This window comes from Hoplias malabaricus, chromosome 10 (genome assembly GCF_029633855.1).
Source record: "Hoplias malabaricus isolate fHopMal1 chromosome 10, fHopMal1.hap1, whole genome shotgun sequence".
Classification (NCBI taxonomy): Eukaryota; Metazoa; Chordata; class Actinopteri; order Characiformes; family Erythrinidae; genus Hoplias; species Hoplias malabaricus.
Genome location: NC_089809.1, coordinates 16,317,397 through 16,336,906, shown reverse-complemented (window position 1 = coordinate 16,336,906; position 19,510 = coordinate 16,317,397). Strand labels below are relative to the sequence as shown.

General features: G+C 37.5%; 1 protein-coding gene across 4 annotated transcripts in view; it reads right to left on the bottom strand.

Moving 5' to 3' along the window:
• Positions 1-19,510, bottom strand: part of ccny (cyclin Y) — a 95,023-nt gene that overhangs the window by 21,657 nt on the left and 53,856 nt on the right. For 2 of the 4 annotated variants that reach the window (XR_010804346.1, XM_066682908.1), the window contains exons 2-8: positions 16,935-17,009; positions 14,242-14,262; positions 11,516-11,550; positions 9,397-9,500; positions 8,078-8,113; positions 6,340-6,397; positions 5,672-5,791 (exon numbers count right to left, since the gene is read on the bottom strand). Coding sequence is in view for 3 of the 4 variants with exons in the window: in XM_066682908.1 (XP_066539005.1) it covers positions 5,672-5,791; positions 6,340-6,397; positions 8,078-8,113; positions 9,397-9,500; positions 11,516-11,550; positions 14,242-14,262; positions 16,935-17,009 (449 nt within the window). In the remaining variant the exon portion in view is untranslated. Of the gene's footprint in view, positions 1-5,671; positions 5,792-6,339; positions 6,398-8,077; positions 8,114-9,396; positions 9,501-11,515; positions 11,551-14,241; positions 14,263-16,934; positions 17,010-17,105; positions 17,130-19,510 lie in introns of those variants that run through there. The other 2 variants (XM_066682910.1, XM_066682909.1) reach the window with 2 other exon arrangements.

The window sequence follows — 19,510 nt, the reverse complement described above, 5'->3', positions numbered from 1 at the left end:
ACCACCTGCTGTACTGCATACTTTCTTATCCCCATTTCACCCTGTTTTCAATAGTCAGGACCTCCATAGGACCACCACAGAGCAGGTATTATTTGGGTGGAGGATCATTCTCAGCACTGCAGTGACACTGATGTGGCGGTGATGATATTGTGCACTTCACTGGCACGAGTGGATCAGACACAGCACTGCTAGAGTTTTTAAAGCCCTCAGTGTCACTGCTGGACTGAGAATAGTCCACCAACCAAAAATATCTAACCAAATATACATTGCAATCTGCTGATGGATGACTAGAGGGTGACCAACAAAACCAGTGCAGCAACAGATGAGCTACTGTCTTTGACTTTACATCTACAATGTGGACAAACGAGCGTAGGTGCGTCTTCGGATGCCTTCACACAGAAGGTATAAGTGTCCCAAAACTGATTTTATGATTTTATTTTGTTCTGCTGTTCACACTGTTTATAAAATGTGACCTATATCTGACATCAGTCTGAACAGATCATGCTCCTAAATTGACCTATATGTGCAAAAGGATGATGCTTCATTCTCTAACAGAAAGAAATGTCCATCTGTTCCATCCAAAGCACTTTTGTTTTTGAATGGAATCAATATTGCCGCATCTCTTGCACACCACCAGATAGCACATAAGCGACAATGAGTTTAATATTTCTCTAATCCATATTTAAGCAGTGTTTATACCGACATCGAAAAATATAAAACTGATAAAAAAAAAAACTACTAAGAAGGAAGTTCATCTTGTGTTTGTTTATAAAACATTTAACACCTATTTTATATCTGAGTTTCATTTTCTAATAAAAAATGTGACAGGAATGTGAATTGAGTCATTTCACACATTTTTTGTTTCCCAATACTTTTCACAAAAAGAAAAAGCTTTGACCAGAATTTATGCATGTAATTAACACCTCAAAATGAAAATTCTTTGGACCCGAGTCCACAGATCAATCTCAATGACTGGAGTGACGTAAAAGTCACACTAATTCCGATCAGGCCATTCCGACAAAGTTACATTGCCACAGATCGGATATGGATCAGATTTCAGCACCACATACCAAAGTGGTGCAAATCTGATTTTAAAATGTCCAATTCGGTGCAATTTTTGCTGATCACTCTGTCACACATTTGACACACATATGAAGAAACAAATCGTATATGGGCCAATTTTACCTGCTGTGTGAACACAACCTAAAAGCGTGGAGAGTGAGTAGGACACAGTATGTAAAAACTCAAAGAACACTGATCCACTCACACCATCAAAACACACAAACACATCGCTGCAGCATTGAGAATGATCCACCACCCAAATCATAACGGCTATGTAGTGGTCCTGCAGAGATCCAGAACGGTGAAATTTTTATGTATTTTATATGATCCAAACCTAATCAACCAACATCAGTGCCTGACCACATTAAAGCTCCTTGTAAGTAAATGCCATAAAATCCTCACATGTTCTAGTTATTTTCAAATATCTAGTGTAAAGGCTTCCTAGAAGAGTACAGACTGTTACTGTGGTTAAAAGAAAATCTCTATTAAATACGACTTTGTTCAGATTTATAACCCAACATTTGAATACATCTTTAAGCTTTTTGTAAGCTATTGTAAGTTGCTCTGGATAAGACATTCTGCTGGATGCATAAATGAATATCACAGGCTATCCTGTGGCTAATTCTAAGCTTTCATGAGGTTCAAAGAGTAAAACACTGTAGGATTGCTGGAGATTTATAATTGGCTAGTGGGTGGGTGTATTGTTGAGATGAAGAAAGATATGGGAACAGCAGTAAAACATGAAGAAAACGTTTTTATTAATTATCACTAGGGAAAGCCATTCAGATCCTCACCACCTGCATGAGTGTGCTGTCTAATTAGCATACGGTCTAATACAGGATAAAGTGTTAGATATTTACAACAACATAGACACACACAGGCTGCAAAACAGGGACAAAAAAACAGCATATTACACTGCCATATGCCAGAACTGCAAAATTCCCTGTATTCTACAAACAATTAATTTCCAAATAATGCACTGATATTTTAATTTTATTTATTTACTTATTTAAATATCAATATGAGTGACCTTCAAGCCTCTAGACAGCACTGCACTTAGATACTATTGCTGCTGTGAAAAATACCGTCATATGGGGTCAGGGGTACTTCAGAAAAACACAAGGAGCAAGCCATACATTAACTCAATACAGAAATGCTCCCTGGGCCTATCTAATTTCACATGATACAAAAGGATGGAAATATGCGTTGTTGTCAGATAAGCCACCTTACCGATTGTTTTCAGGAAAAACAGACATCAATCTCTTTGCTCAGCTCTGTCTCCTATGGTGCATCATGAAGAGAAGAACTAGACAATGGTGACCATTAACTGTTGAACAGCTGAAGTCTCTTACTAAGCAATAATGGGCAACCATTCTACTTGAAAGGTTATGTAACAAAGTGTCAAACATACTTCTGTTTTGCAGACATCAAATTCAAAAATTGTTTATATTTAAAAAACAAAAGAGGTCAATGGAAACTTTAAAAAAAATCAATTCTTTGTGTCTTTTCAATTTATGTTCAAGGAAATTAACAAATCAAAGATTAAAACAAATAAACAAAAAACAAAAACACTGAAAACCTTCCCTGAAATAAACTCATTTCCCAAACAGAGATTAAGCTTAGTCCTGGACTATATCCTCCTTTCAATGGTAAAATCACAATTCAAAATGCTGCACAATCCAGGAATAGTAATCCCTGTCTGGAAAACCACTCCCATAAGTTACAAGTTTAAATACTAGCCTGGCATTTACATCTGCACAAGACATTACATTATGAAGGTCTGCCTGTTTACACACTCTATACTGTATCTAATAATGTGAAATATCACTGTCCCTTTTGAGCTGATCATTACAATGTAACTAATTAATTAATTTGTCAGTCCCACTTGGAAAGAAACATCTTTGCAAACGCTGTTGTTATAACAATAACAATAATAAAAAAATTCTGATGTGAAAAAGAACCAGTCTCATATACATCAGAATCAAGCCCCAAAAGTCACCTTCTACACTCCATTATAAATGTCAGTGGAGCATATTATGAATCCATACTGTACCATAAGCATTACAAGTCCTATTTAGCAGGTATTTCAACAGCAAATATAACACTCAGTAGTTTGGGTCAAGTACTACTGTACAATAATCTTACTCTTCAACACCCTAAGTACACACACACACACACACACACACACACACACACGCATAGGCATGTGCACACTCACACATGCACATGCACACAGCTGTGGTCTTTCCAGTAAAGGAGCACATATATAATGAGAAGCTGATCCAGGATCATGTCTGTATCACTAACTGGAAGTGCCTTAACCGACTACATACTAAAATGAGCTCATTTTTCCAGCCACAAAACCCACAGCCATTTGAGAAGAACAGCTGCTCCAGTGTTCCATTAAAACGTGAACACCATTCCATCTTAGTAACTTGTCAACCGTGTGTTTCACAGGCATGTGCTAGACTATAAAAACACTTATTTACTGTATATATTTCCACACGCAATTTCCTTTTAACAGTCATGAAGGAGTGCTGCTGTGATTGGTGATTAGCCTGCAAAAACCTCCCAATTAACTGAGAAGTATTGCCACAATCACAAATATGCTGGACATACACATTTATCGCATATTTTTAATGGCATTTAGCAGACATAGAAGGGGGAAAATACAAAAAACATAACAGGAAAAGCACATTGGCCATTAGTGAATGGAAATGAATACCCGGATCAACATTAACATATCTAAATATGTATTACTTAATATTATGTACCTACATTTCCTTGTGTGTCTAAATCTAAGTCAGGTTTGTCAGTTTCAAGTTCCTTGCTCTAAGTTCCAGACCTATCACCTTAAAAGGTTATGAAGGTGTTTGGCTGGCTGTCCATTTACGTTCTGTTGTTTGGCTCAAATAACGGTGGTTTCACAGACAGGGATTAATCCTAGTCCTGTACTACACAGCATTTGGAATGTGATTTTACATCGAATGGAGAATATTATTCAGGACTAAGCTTAATCTCTGTCTGGGAAGCCACCCCAAAATTTTGACATTTGGTTTTGACAACTTTACATATTTGTACTTCTTTTTTTTTTATTCATTATTTTTATTATTATTATTATTATTATTATCGTTACACTTATATAGCACCTTTCTAGACACCCAAGGACGCTTTACAATCTACACTGCTCAGAACGCTCAATTCACACACACACACACACTGGCGAGAAGCGGCAGCCAAACGCGCACAGCGTACTCTCAACCAGAAACGACCGTCCACCTGGAGGACTGCATCGGGCACTAGGGTTTAACCCAGGACAGAGCGCCAATCCATATCTGGGCTCACACATAGACATTCATTCACACACCAGGATTTATATAAATAACACCTGACATTTACAATTACCATGCAATTTAAACAGACTAATGATAATTATTCACAGGATAAGATGTAAAATACCTTTCATAGACTATTAAGGCTTTCCTGGTGACTAAGGCAGTACCTAGCCCCACTGGCACTGTTAATGCATGCTCAGTGTCACCAGTTCCATATGAGCTTTACATAATACCTCACCAACAAACACAGTAACATGACAACACCCCACACACCTGCCTAGCGTTTCATGAACGTAAAAGACCATACACCTCAGCCATTCCACATTTACAGTGCATTTCCCCAAGTAGTCTGTGCTCTCCTTATCCACAACCACTGACTAGCCCTTTCAGCTACTTCTGATAACTCCTTCACATTTGCCATTAGATTTCTGCCTTGAAAGCCAAACTGCACAAGCAGGGATGTGGCAGACTTGGCTACAAATCCCGTGACACCTTTTTCCACTGGTCTTAAATCTGCCTGCCACCCGAATTCTCCTACCTCAGCCACCAAGTCTGCATACATCAGCTTCTTTCTCTCTAAAGCTTAATATACAGCATCCTCAAAAGGAATTGTTAACTTCATTAAAGAAACTGTGTGTTTACTTTCAAAGAACATAACTACATCTGGATGTTGCGCCTCACCCCATCTACCCATCTCTCTCTCTCTCTCACTCTCTATATATAGAATGAAATGGAAAATTTGATTCCTTTGGGACAACTGTCAAGTTAGCAGTCTTCCCCATGATTGTGCAGCTTACAGAACTAGACTGAGAGACCATTTAATGGCCTTTGCAGGTGTTTTGAGTTAATTAGCTGAGTGTGGCACCAGGTGTCTTCAATATTGAACCTTTTCACAATAGTCTAATTTTGTGAGATAATGAATTTGAGGTTTTCATTAGTTATCACCATAATCATCAAATTAAAAGATTGTGTGTGTGTGTGTGTGTATATATATATATATATATATATATATATATATATATATATATATATATATATATATATATATATATATTAGTGCCCCGCCAAGTGTGTTGTCCATCTGACCAGTGGCATTGTATTTGCAGTAGTACAAGAACATTGGTAGTTTCACATTCCCAGCTTGGAGCAACATAGTGTCATAGCTAACAGGTGGAACAAGCAATGACCAAATGGTGAAAAAATACCCCTCCCACCCAAAAAAAAAAAACCCTCCCCAAATTTACATTTCCAGTATCGTGTGACTTGCGACTTACCAGTGTGACGATGGCACACTCAGCCGTTAGTTGAGCAGCACTGAAGAGTGTGCGGACAAAGCGGTAGATCTGCTTCTGCTCTGGATCATGTTTGTCATAATCTGCCGGAACCTCAGACTTCTGCAAAAAAGTCAATGAACTGTGCATTAGGACTTTACAGAAAAGACAGAGGAGTATGTTGTGAATATACTGCTACTATTGGCTTTTCATATTAACTTATGGGTGAGGCTGATCTGGAATTTTTTAATATATATTTTATTTCATTGTAGTTCATTCATTTTATGTATTCTGTATATTTCATTCTTTGTTCTTAGTTTATCCCTTTTGTTGCTAGTGCAGTGTCTGGTTTCTTGAAAAAATATATATAATGATTACTGTTAAATGATTAAATCATGAATAATTGCATCACTCTAGATCTAACCCTAAAATATATATTTCTAGTTATCATGTAATTATTTTGATGAATATTTGTGATTTATACATTTGCTTTTGATGTGATTCACTCATCTTTGATTGATACGAATATGCATAGATGCAAGATCTGCATATCACAGGATTCAGCCATATTGGAAGATTAGAGGCCGATATCATGATAATGATTAGCAAATGCTATTGTGAGCAAGTGAATATTTGCCTTCTTAATTTTACGTTATCTGTGCATGACTTACAGACAGAGGGTGAAGCTTTTCATCGAAAATGTCCAACAGCGTTCGCCCATCCACATCTCTGAAATAACAAAAAACAAGAGATCTAGGTTAGGGGTTTCTTCAATGCACACTACATATGCACCACACAGAAACTCCTTCCAAACACTGGTACATAGAAGGCAGTTTGAAATGTGTTCAGTAATGATGCACGTAATGCATCAATCTGAAATTAGATATACACCAGCATTGATTCTGGAACAAGGAAATCAATTATAATTGATGATAATAGCTTCCAGTGAAAAATTAACACAGTTTTCCAACCAAAATTTAAAAATGGGGTATCCACCAATCCTCCCACAGGGCTAAGATGAGAAGCCAAGGGGTCCAGGAGTAAAAGTAACTTAGACAATATATATGATGCGCATCAGTAAATATTGACAGGAATATTTAGGCTGATGCTGGTAGGCAATATTTTAGCGTATATATGTCTTGCTACCAATATTGATAATTTTACACATTTATAAGGTGTACAAATAAGTTTTAAAGCATTTTTGTGTAGCATATTTTTGTAATTCTAAATTCAATCAGTCTCCCGCTCTTTTGTCATTTGTTGGTACTTTTTGCTTAGAATAAAAAATAATGTCACTGAATTCATTGAGTTACATCAAGGAAAAATGGTGGCATGGTGGCGCAACAAGTAGTGTCGCTGTCACAGGGTTCCAGAGTCCTGGGTCAGACCTGCTCTGGGTGACTGACTGTGAGAAATTTGGTGTGTTCTCCCTGTGTCTCCATGGGTTTCTTCCGGGTGATCCGGTTTCCTCCCACAATCCAAAAACACACGTTGGTAGGTGGATTGGTTACTTAAATGTGTCCATAGGTGTGTGTGTGTGTGTGTGTGTGTGTGTGTGTGTGTGTGTGTATGTGTGGGTGTGTATTGCCCTGCAAATGATTGGTGCCCCCTCCAGGGTCAGTTCCCGCCTTGCACCCAGTGATTACGGGTCGGTTAATTAGTACATTATTTGTGCATTGTATTCACTTCACTGCAATTGGCATCCTTACAGAAATAAAGGAATCTACACAGTGCAAATCCAGGTCAAGGAGGTCCCAAGTTTTGCATAATATAAATGTGCATTATTATTATTATTGGTATCATTAAACGTTTAAAAATACTGGACAAGAGCATCAGCCTACAATCCTATGGTATCTCTTGTAATATCTAATGGAATATATGGCCAAAAATAAACTGTCCTAATGTTTCTACTAACACAAATGGTAATAACAGGTGCCCTACTAATAAACTGAAACTAGGAGATTTATGAAGCATCAAATCATAATTGAATCATTGTAAGGTGAGATTTACACCCCTCTTTTCAGTAGATCAGTTACACAAACTCACCAGAAGGGTACCCAGATGTACAATAAATAACAAACACAAACACACACACACACAGCCTGTGATCAATGACCTGATCCCATGCTGTGTCCAAACTGCATGAGGCTCAGGTCTAAAGTGTGTGGCATTTAGTATTCCAGTTCCAGGGCTATCTGAAGGACCAAAAGGCAGGCTTTGAAGTCTGCCCCACAGCTGCTGAGAGGTACTGGCCTTACCCATGAGTCCATTCAACAGGAACACAAACTCATACATTGGCTCTGCTAGTCATGCTGCCTATAACAGTAGTGCAGTAGTGTATTAATCTGCCTGCTGTTGGTAAGAGACTGAATAACAATAACGACATGCTCAAAAGAAATATACCCATACCTGTTCTTTATGTGGTAGTAGATGGCTAGAGCAACACTGCAAACACAAAAAAGAAGTAAATAAATACATCTTTACATATAGCCCATTAAATAAATAAACATACACACACATTATTATTATTATTATTTTTTTGTGACAGATCTCTATGTTACATAAAAATGGTACAGGCAATTTTAACTTTTCAGTGGTCACAGAAGCACAAATTATCAGTGTCACAGACAGGAATTAAAATATGTTGCAGTTCAGTACAATAACAAAACATTTGTTTATGTCATTTCGTTTGTGTACTCCTGAATCTTAACAAGGCGATGAATAACTAAGCAGATTTAGCCACTTTGTTACCTCATATACACAACGATCGACCTTAACATTATGATCACCTACTTGTTTCTACAGTCACTGTCCATTCTCTCAGCTTCACTGACCACACAGGGGAACTTTGTAGTTCTACAATTAAAAACCATAGTCCATTGGTTGCTCTGCATACTTTGTAAGCCCCCTTTCATCATGTTCTTCAAATGTCAGGACCACTCCCAAAGAGCAGGTATGATTTGGGCTTTGGATCATTCTCAGCGCTGCAGTGACACAGACGTGGTGGTGTTGTGTTAGTGTGTGTTGCTCTGGTACGAGTGTATCAGATGCAGCAGTTCCCTGTGTCCATTCACTGTCTCTCTGTTAGGCACACTGAACTTGCTGGTCCACCTTACAGAAGTCAGAGACAGTAGCTCATCTGTTGCAGCACAGTTTGAGTTAATCATCCTCTATTCCTTTATCAATGAACATAGGACACTGTTGGCTGCATATTTATGGTTGATGGACTATTCTCAGTCCAGCAGTGACATTGAGGGCTTTAAAAACTCCAGGACTTCTGATGTGTCTGATCCACTCATACAAGCACAAGACACGGTAACATATCACCACGTCAGCTTTACTGCAGTGCTGAGAATAACCCACCACCCAAATCACACCTGTTATGTGGGGGCCCTGATGATTGAAAACAGGGTGAAATGAGGCTAAAAGTATGCAGAGCAAGAGACTCCAGTTTGTAATTGCAGCACAACAAAGAGCTCCTGCTTGGTCATTGACAGTGAGTCGAGAAACAAAGCGGTGTTCATAATGTCATGGTTGATCAGTGTATTTATGTGAATAAATTCCTAAATGTCATGCCATATTATATAAGATGGAAACTTCAGATGGACTTTGTAAATAAAAAAGTGAAAAATGTATTTTGTGGTCCTGTATTTTGATTCTAAAAAATGTCTACACTTAAATGAGGTCATGCATACATTTTTGGCCCGGGAAATGATAAGTTACCGCACCATTTGATGGTGTACTTGAGGTTGGGCTGGCTGACTGTACTATCATCCAGAAATATGGTGGAGCAGGAGCTGTACTTGCGCCTCATTGGACCAGATGGATGTTGCTAGGGAAAGAATAAATAACACACACACAATATTTTCTGTTATCCTCAAGCCCTGAATATGTAAAGATGTACACATATATATACAATATAAGCAGCTGTGCTGCATTGCACACACATACTCTAGGGGTGTCTGCAGCATGCATGTTAATATGTGTGTTACTTTTGGTTTGGCGTGCAGACATTGTCCAATGCAAAGTCCTGGAGTTAATACCTCAAATATGCAAACTTGCATGTTATCAGAGAAAGCAGAAAAGGACAACAGCAGCTACTTCAAACTAAGCACACAATCTGAAGAAGTGGGGAAAAAACCCCACTCCATACGGATGTAAAAACCTTGGATTCGCAGACCTTTTTGGTTGTAGAGAATCCTAGATTCTACAGTTATGGTTGCTAAGTTATATTCTCTATTTGGTTATATACATAAATAATTATACACTGGAGATCAAAATTAGAGAACACACAATTTCCTAAATGTCATTGTCACTATGTAGTCCAATGTGAATTTATCCTAACAGGAGTAAATCAGCAGTATTTTAAGTTTATTTCATGAGCTGTAGATATTCTAAAGCACAGTATAAAAAACTTAAATGAGACAACTGACAAAGAACACTGATCAAAATTAGAGAATACTTTTAGATACCTGAAAGTTATTGGTGTAAATCTGGCACCTGGTGCTAATTTCCTTCATTATCTGACAAACCTGGAAGCAAAACTTTCTAGTTTTCCCTGACTTTGCAAGATGGTGAGCCATTCCAAAGTGATTGAAACCCTCTGGCAGAAGGCTGTCCAGATGAAGGCCAAAAGGGGTGAACCTGTCAGCCATGGCAGGAGAAGTGAGTCATTTCAAACCTGTGATTTCTAGAATATTGCATCTTTACAACATCACAAACTCATTCAAGTCTCCCAAGAATGCTGGTCACCCACAAAAGGCAAATGCAAGAAAGGACAGGATAATAAGGAGAATCTCCATGTGTAATTGGTTCAACACTGCAGCGGGAATTACTTGCCAGTTCAGCACTGAACAGAATAAGGATCTGTCTCATCATACAGTGTCTCGACGTTTAAGAGCATTTGGACTGAAATCCCACTCGGCAGTGACCAAACCTCTCATTAGCAGAAAGAATCAAAAGGCTAGACTAAACCTAGCTGAGGAACATGGTCCAGAGTTCACATTAGTGATGAAAGCAGGTTCAGTTTATTTGTGTCTGATAGGAAACATTCTGTTCATCAACAAACTTGGGAAAGATTGAACCCAAAGTATGTAAAAAAAGATGGAGGAGGAAGTGTCATGGTTTGGGGAATGTTTTTGGCAGCAGGTGTTAGACCTCTCATACAGCTACATGGCAGAGTGAATGCAAGTGTGTATCAGAACCTTCTTCAACAACACATGGTTCCTTCTTTGCATTCATCACTCAGTCAGGCATGCAGGACAATGTCACCGTCACACAGCAAAACAGGAAAAGTGGTTCCTTGAAACTGAAAACATTGAAACAACGAAATGGCCAGCCCAGAGTCCTGATCTAAACCCAATAGAAGACCTCTGGAAAATCCTTGGTGACAAAGTTATGACCACACAACCCACAACACTCACTGATTGTGATTGTGGAAGAGACTACAAGATGACTGCACAAAAATCACACCAGAGCAGTGTGAGAGACTAGTAATGTCCTGAAGTCATTCAAAGCAACGGCCTGTACATTTCCTACTGATTGGTGACTGTTGTAACTTTCAGAAAATTTTGTTGTAATCTTACTCTCTGCTAGAGTCATTGCTGTTCTCTAATTATGAAGACTGCGTTTTCTGCAAAATGAAGGTTTTATGTTGAAATACCTTGCTTATATTGTAAAGCACTCTTCTAGTGGCATGGTGTGCCCCTTACAAAAATCCTTCAAATGTTGACCAATGTAGGTTATAGGAAACTACAAGTTCATAAATTTTTCTCTAATTTTGATCTCCAGGGTATGTTTGTGTGTGTGGGGAAAAAACAAAGAAATAAACACACAGGTGATACTTACATGGTTGACATAGAGACTTTTCCGCTTTTCCCGAACTGGAAAAAAGAATTTTTTTTTTGTCAGCCATACATTCAAAAAGCAATATTCTAATTATTTTAATCAACTGTGTGAAATATAAACATATGTGACCCAACAGAAAATTACAGTAAACCAAACAGAAGCTGAAACTGTTGATAAGTCCAGTAAAACAGTTTCTATACAAGCAGACAATAAGCATAGTTAGCCAAGACAAGACAGGGATTGACAGAAATTTGATGAAAAATATATATGACAGAAATTGAATTTCAATATAATAATATAATAACAATATAATAAGTGTCTGAAAGCAGCATCACTAACCAAAAGCCACTGTACAGAGATCAGAATTTATTAAACTGCGAGGCTTACTCAGATTTGCGTCATATGAACTGCTGTGTTTGCAAAGTGTCAGTGAGCTGAACAGCTTAATAAGCCCCCTCCATATTGTTTGCCATTGTAGGCCAATGAAAATTCATTCTGACACTGATATTTTATTCATGGGGGTTTAGTCTTTTGTGTAGAGAAATCTCTGAGGCTTTTTATTCAAACATAAACCCCATTAGCATCAAGAATATGGGGCAGGTCTCAATCTGATAGTGTTAAAACCATGAGAGGAATGGAGCAGAATTTTTCATTCATAACCAGATATGAGCGTCTGTGTTTTTTGAGCCCAGCGTTGGAGCTGGAAGCAGCTGCTTCGACTTAACGTCAGCATTGTAGAAGTGGGATGAGAGGAAAATAAAAAGGAAGGTTTTCTGACAAGGCTGGCAGTTGTCAGTGTGTATGCAGGCTTCTTTTGTACATTTGCATGGCAGAAATGTGTTGAAATACAGGGAATACCAGGACTAACATATGAAATCAAGACCAACAAAATGATCCAAATTGACTTTTAGGAAATTTTATGTTTCACTATGTAGAATTGTTGCTTTATTTTAATTGCTGAGGTGAAGGTTAGGGTTTATGTTTTTTATTACATAAAAATACTTATTTACTATATTTTTTATGAACATGAACAGTACTGTGGAAATCTTTTTTTTTTTAATTCACATGCAACAAGATGGCTATACAGACTAATGATACTGACTGTGAAAAACAGAAGACCAAAACAACTGTGTGAGTAATAGAAAAACAATTTATAACACATTAAAGCTATTAAACTTGATTTTTTTGTGGTTGCTGTAGATGCATTGTGCTATTTGACTTTTGTAATGTCAAAATTTTATGGAGCAACAGAAAGTGAGGAGGAAGTACCCTTGGTACAAAAATGAAATTGGAAAGCTGAAAGTTAAGTATAGATTTTCCCATCCAAGGGTGGTGGTGCTGTTTAACTAAATACACTTAAACAATATATTGTACTCAAAGAAGAACAACAACAAAAATTTCATTTTCTGTTAGCGATAGCTTCATACGAGTACAAAATGCAGCCATATTTAATCTTTTGAAATTTACGGTTAGGTTTTCAATTAAGTTTATTTTTAGAATTAGGTTTAGGGGAAGTTTATGGCCAGTTGTTCAAGGTGTGTTTCAAGAAATTTATTTGAACATCCACAAACAAATATCACAATTTTACAAATGACAATTAAATTTTGTTCATAACTTATCCTGGTAATGAACTCGTAGTAAAAGAAGTATTATAAATAACGAATTAAGATATAACTTAGTGAGTATGAATATTCTTATGAATATAAGATTTCTAGTTTTTATTTATTATATTTTGAAATTGAATGCATGTTTTCACTTTGTTATTAGTGATTAAGTGCAAGGAAAGTATATATCAATGAGTGAAAATATACTGAGTGATATATTCATGTTAAATCATATCCTCAATACAAAGGGTAAAGTCCTTTCTGAATCCACTGTATATTACATATCATTGCTTTCAATGAAAAACTTGTATCTCCAAAATTGCAACTTTATAGGTGAATGAAAACCTTGTTAAATTTCAATCGAAATCAAGGTTAAAATATACTAATCCAAGTAACACTGGAGCATTTCTATTGGTCCATTCGTCATGAAATTGTCAACTGCTTTGTTCAAATTATGTTTTTCACTGGACAGCGAAGATATGGAACACATTCCTACACATATGTAGATACGGCACATGGGACATACACTTATTACATATCACTACATGGCTGAAACACCCCAAACATGCCCCTGCACCCAAACCCAAAATATTTCTACCATACTGCTCCTCAGCTTAAACAAAAAAATCTGACTTGACAATAAATAACATTTATAGATAGCAGCAGCATGCATGAGCTATTTGGGCCTCCAGCCGGAGCTACAGATGTACTGATTAAGCCAGTATGTGTGATGCTGCCACACACACACACACACACGAGACACTCTTATGTCAACAAGCATAACTCCTTAGAACATAACCTGTAATTACAAGAAAATAACCAATTTAGTGCCACAACTCTATAAATAAACTTCAATTCATAGCTTAGCTCAGCTTTTATTATGTCTTTTTAGTGTTGATATTTAAGCTTATGTGAACATAAGAGATTCAGATTCCTGTAGTGTCAACAGTGTTACAGTACAAACAAAATGCACTAGCACAGGAATCATGACTGATGACATAAGACTGCTTGAAAAAAAAATAATTTCTGGACACCATTGCTTATGCAAAGCGCAGCTAAGTCTGAGACACACAGGCTGAGACACACACTAAGAGGCTCCTTAAAGACTCAGCATCAACATACCTTTCTTGCTGGGAGGAGCAACTGAAAGACAAAATGCAGTGGATTCTTAGCTCAACGCTTTCTCAATTAACAAAGTCACTGTAACACGAAGCAGTAAAAAGATGTCTGAATGCCAGTGGCACCATCCGGTGGAAATTGTTACCCCAAAATATGAGTGAGTAAATGAGTGAACAATTGAGTGAGTGAGTGAGCCAGTTCTATGAAGTGCTTCCAATTTAAAGCAATAAATAAAACTACTGTTGAATTACAAATGGTTCCTTTATGAAAAGGTCTGTTGTGGATTTTATAGTTTTCTACAGTCACTAAAATTTGAGCTATGTTACATTACTTCTAATAAGAAATTCCTAATGTGTGCCATATTAGGAAGCTATGGTTTAGAGGTGTGATAAGTGCAGAATTCCACATTTTAAATAAACTGATGTGTATCACAATATGTAGTGAATGTTTAATGTGGTAAAATTGAACGATTATTTATTTGGATTTTTACCCAACACCCATCTCCCCAAAATTACACCTACTATAGGCCAATTTATGATTCTGTGTTGATTTAAAACAGAACCTGAGCAGAGCCTGTGCAAGTGTCCTATGACTTTAAGGATTTGTACATGTGCATTGGTGTGTTTGCATTTCAGTTACACGACCAAAACAGTCTGAATCCTAAATACCTTCCACTACACTATGTAGTACAAAATGTAGTAGTGAAGTAGCATTATTTCTATAATTTGTGAAGTGCACTATTTAATGAATAGGGCACAAAATAGAACAAAGCATATTATACATGAGGTGCCAGGACAGAAAGAAATACAACACTGGCACTTTTTCCTGCACGTTCCTGCTCCTCATTACAAGCCTTTTTGTTTTTTACAGAGGTGCACATAATTTTCCCTTGTTCCACCGTTTTATTTGTTCCATGACATCTGCATCAATGCAGAAATTTGCTGCTGTCTGCAGTCTCTGTGGTGTGGAGAAGCCGAGTTCATATATCCAGTTTCCTCGGTTCAACTTGGTCCATGTTCGCCCAACAGCTTAAGGTACGGCATAGGGTTCCAATTGTGTAGGTTCAACAGAGGGGAATAAAAACATAATGCTGGGTACTGCCAGAGATTTTCCACTTCAGTTGCCTTCTCACAGCATGTTTTAAGCATGGGGTGGTGCCTCTTTAGCAGCGGCTGTGTAGTGGCACCTTTGAGGCACAGCATTTATTCGCTGAAACACATTTCTCTATTCACACAGACGTGACCCAAATTTCTATTAGAGGGCTGGCATGATAAATCTAGACATAAATCTGGTCATTTGCGTTCACACATACAGCTCCTCCAGGTAAAGTCCAGAAAAGATCTTGGTTGCTGTGCATGTGTGAAATCTACCACGTGTTTTCTTGAAACAGTATGCGCCATCACGTTTGCAAACTGCTGCTTACACTCACTCTCGTTCTCTATCATCATGCTCTACCAGATTCTTATGTCTTGCTGACTGATGGAGGACAGGGAGGCTCAACCTACGCACCCAGAGTGAGTGAGGACAATTATATTTATTTGATCTCCAGGCAACGGATGGCCATAGTATCACAAGGAATCTCACAATCTATCTACAGTAAGTCCAAAACTTAGATGGTTATTCAACTTCTGTTAAAATGTGAATGCCTTGATTCACCCTAACACCCACTCATCAGAAACTGAGACTTCTCAAACCACACAGAATTAAACACTGATTGGCTAGGGTTAGTTAGGCTTCATTTGAGTGTTTAGGTTTCTGTGTGATAGGAGGAATATAGCAAATTCCAATATCAGAATAAAATTAAATGATATATAATCTAGTTGTAGCATGTGTGAACGGAAAAGAATACAGTACTGTATACAGTACATATATATTCAGATATCACTTCATGGAACTCATTCATTCATATTTTGCAGTCTTTTGCATAAGTGGGTACCATTAGCAGGTAATAATCTTGAACTTTCATAATAGCCATGCTTTATTTCAGTGCCTGTTTAAGTTCTGAGGTCAGCGTTCAATTTAGTTGTCAGTGTTTAGGAGCTGTACTTAAATACTCCACACACTGATGTTGATAAAAGTCTTATATTCTTGCCTTTATTAGTGATCTATTCACTACAGACAAAGCAAAAATGAACTGAATGGACCCTGTCCTATTTGTTTTGAGTGCATGCTTACACAGTGAATTGCCAAAGGCCATAATTCCAATAATAACAAACAATACATTGCTCACTCAATTTCACTGAGCTATTCCATAATACGTCATACTCCCAATCACAAGATACACACACCATTTACTTCAGGGGAGGGGAAAAAAAAAAAAAAAAAAAAAAAAAAACACTGACAGTTAGTGCTGAAATGGCCTGGAAAACTGGCAATAACTAACTAACAATTGATCTCAGACAGGGAATAAAGGATAGTTCACAGAGCAATCTCCACCCAGAGGCAGTGTGTTAAATGCAACTATTAAAAATAAATAAATACATAAATAAATAAAGAATTTAAAAAATAACAAAAAGAGAAAAAAAAGAAAAAAGTCAAAGTGACTGATTCATTCTCTCTCTCTCTCTCTCTCTCTCTCTCTCTCTCTCTGTGTGTGTGAAACAAGGCCATCTGTGATTGTATTTTTTGTTTTTAATTAAAGATGTCTAGCTTGAATACAGAGTCTCAGTGTTTATATGAGCCTTGCTCACTCTCACCGTCCGTCTGGGACTTGCTGAGGAAGATGGTGCTGGCCCGCGGGTGGTCTGACGGGTTGTACTCCATGTTCAGCTCTGTGGAGGGAGGGAGGGAGAGAAAGAGAAAGACGGTGAGAGATTAGAAGTGAAGCAATAACAACAGGTAGTTATGAAAATGACTTGAATTTCAACCTTTTAATTAACTGCTTTTAGGGGGCAGCGGTGAGTAGTATTTGTTTACTTGAGTCAGAGAGGCTTTGGATTTCTGATATAAATAATTATAATGGCCAATATTAATATACTAACCAACAGTATCTTTGTAGAATAAGATAAAAGACTTGTTGATTTTTAATGTATTTCAATTTAAAAGGTTTTTGTTTAAATGACCATTATATATGACATTCTGGGCCATGTGCAGATTTATGAGGTGAGGAGAGACATTAGGGAATTAGAGCAAGAGATGTGGTCAGAGCTCTGACCTACAGCTGTGGTGTATTTACACAGTACACACACTAGTGGGCACATATCCTCAGCAGAAAATTACCTTCTCTGTGCTGAAGTTATTTACGTGCAGAAATCACTAAAACAGAGGTTTAAGTGTGATATAGTTTACCTCAGAAAAAACACAGTCTTACACATAACTTAATGCAAACTGACAAAAAACATCACTGAATCTGCAGAAAGTCACTGGTCTGTGAAGAGCTTGTGAATTTTCAACTTTACTGCCTTCTACAGCACTTATATATATTTATATACATAAATAACAGAGTGCTTAACAAAAACACTTATAAAGGTGATGATAATAATAGAAAGCAGATTAATCACAAAACTAAAACAACTAATGCACAAAAAGCATGACAAAAAGTTTTGAGATCGTGTTTAAAAATATCCACAGATTTCAACATGTTCAGAGTCTCAAGGAGGATGTTTCATAATAACTTAAGGAAGCCTGCTCATGATTTGGTTTTTCCTCTTGCAACACAAAAATAACCTGCAGCTGTAGCTCTAAGAGCTCGGTTTGGTGTGTATCTAGAAGCATGTCTGAAATAAATGTTGGTGTTTTGCAACTGAGCTATTTAAAAAGAGTAACCGGATCTTAAAATATTACTTAAAAAATACTACAGAGTTGTTGACAACCTGAGGTTTCCTGAATGTCTTCATAGGCACCTCAGATTAAAGCATGTATGAAAGGATGTACAGTGATTGTGTAATCTCAGATGCCTTTACTCTGTAAATTCCAGAAGAACACATATGCGCGCACACACACACACACATTTGTGATGTCATTAATCTCATAGAGGAAAGGAAATAAGGGGGGCACGCCTCAAAAACAGAAATGTGGTGGAAATGATTGAAACAAAGGCTTTTCCTTTAGAAAGAAGCTTGTGCTTCCACACAAGCTTGTGAAACAAAAAGAGAAATAGTTAAAAGAGAAATAGTAGTACAGCATAGCACTATTAGGAATAAGAGAAAATTTGTTTTAAATGTTGATTTTCTGATTTTCTTTAGTTAAAAAAAAATTGGCTGACTGGCCAATTAAAATGACTACAGGATGACTACAAACACACACACACACCAAAAAAAATGCAAAAAAATGTAGGCCCCTGTATTTCAACATCTACCATAAGGAAATTTGTAAAACGATTCATGAAATTCTGAGAAAGTATCAGTCCATGAATTGCTGTCACATAAAGTAGTCCACCCCTGCATCAAGTAATTAGAATTAAAATCACTTTATTGGCCACTGTGCTCCCACACTAGGGACGGGCGGTATCCACATTTTTCATACCATCATACCGTCTCTAAATACGGTATTACTGTGGGGAGGTGGTGCTCTGTCAGGCTGCGCTGAGTCTTATTTCTTTGAGCACAAAGTCGAGTGAATTTAGTTAAACACAGCCGGGCAGTGCAGTGACGATAAATACCCGTTTCTCGAGAGCAAATTTCAGCAACTGCTGCTGAAGCAACAGAAAATTTTGAAAATAAGTGAAATAAGACGGTGTAAACTCTTTAGAAGCACAGCTGGCAAAAATGGGCACTTGTGGTTTAGTACATCACAGAATTATTTTTTTTCAGGGAATTGAGGCTCAAAACACACATATTTAGAGGATAAAGCCATATACCCGTGAGCACAGTCGAAGTCGAGTGAAGGATTTTCTGAGAATTATGTTTGTTTACAGCTTAATTCCTTTCTCTTTTAACCCAAACTTAGTGCTACATTTACATCTGCGGTGAGCTAATGGGCTTGAGCTTTTCTCCACCCGTTTTCAGACCATGACATCAGCAGTCATTGAGCTCCCACAGCACCCCCTCCCTGTGGCTCTTAAATGCACATGAACATTTTAGCCGACTTTTAAAAACACAGAACTGAAATTTGACACACCACACACACGCCATAATTACCACCCTCATTTTTAAATACCGTGGTATACAGTATTATCGTTATACCGCCCAACCCTACTCCTCACACACAGAGGAATTTGTTCTCCACATTTAACCCAGTCCTTGCAGTGAAACACACAGTTACAGTGAGCACATCAGTCATGACCTGCTGCCTCTGGGGAGCAAACCGGCAACCTACTGGTTACAACTCAGTT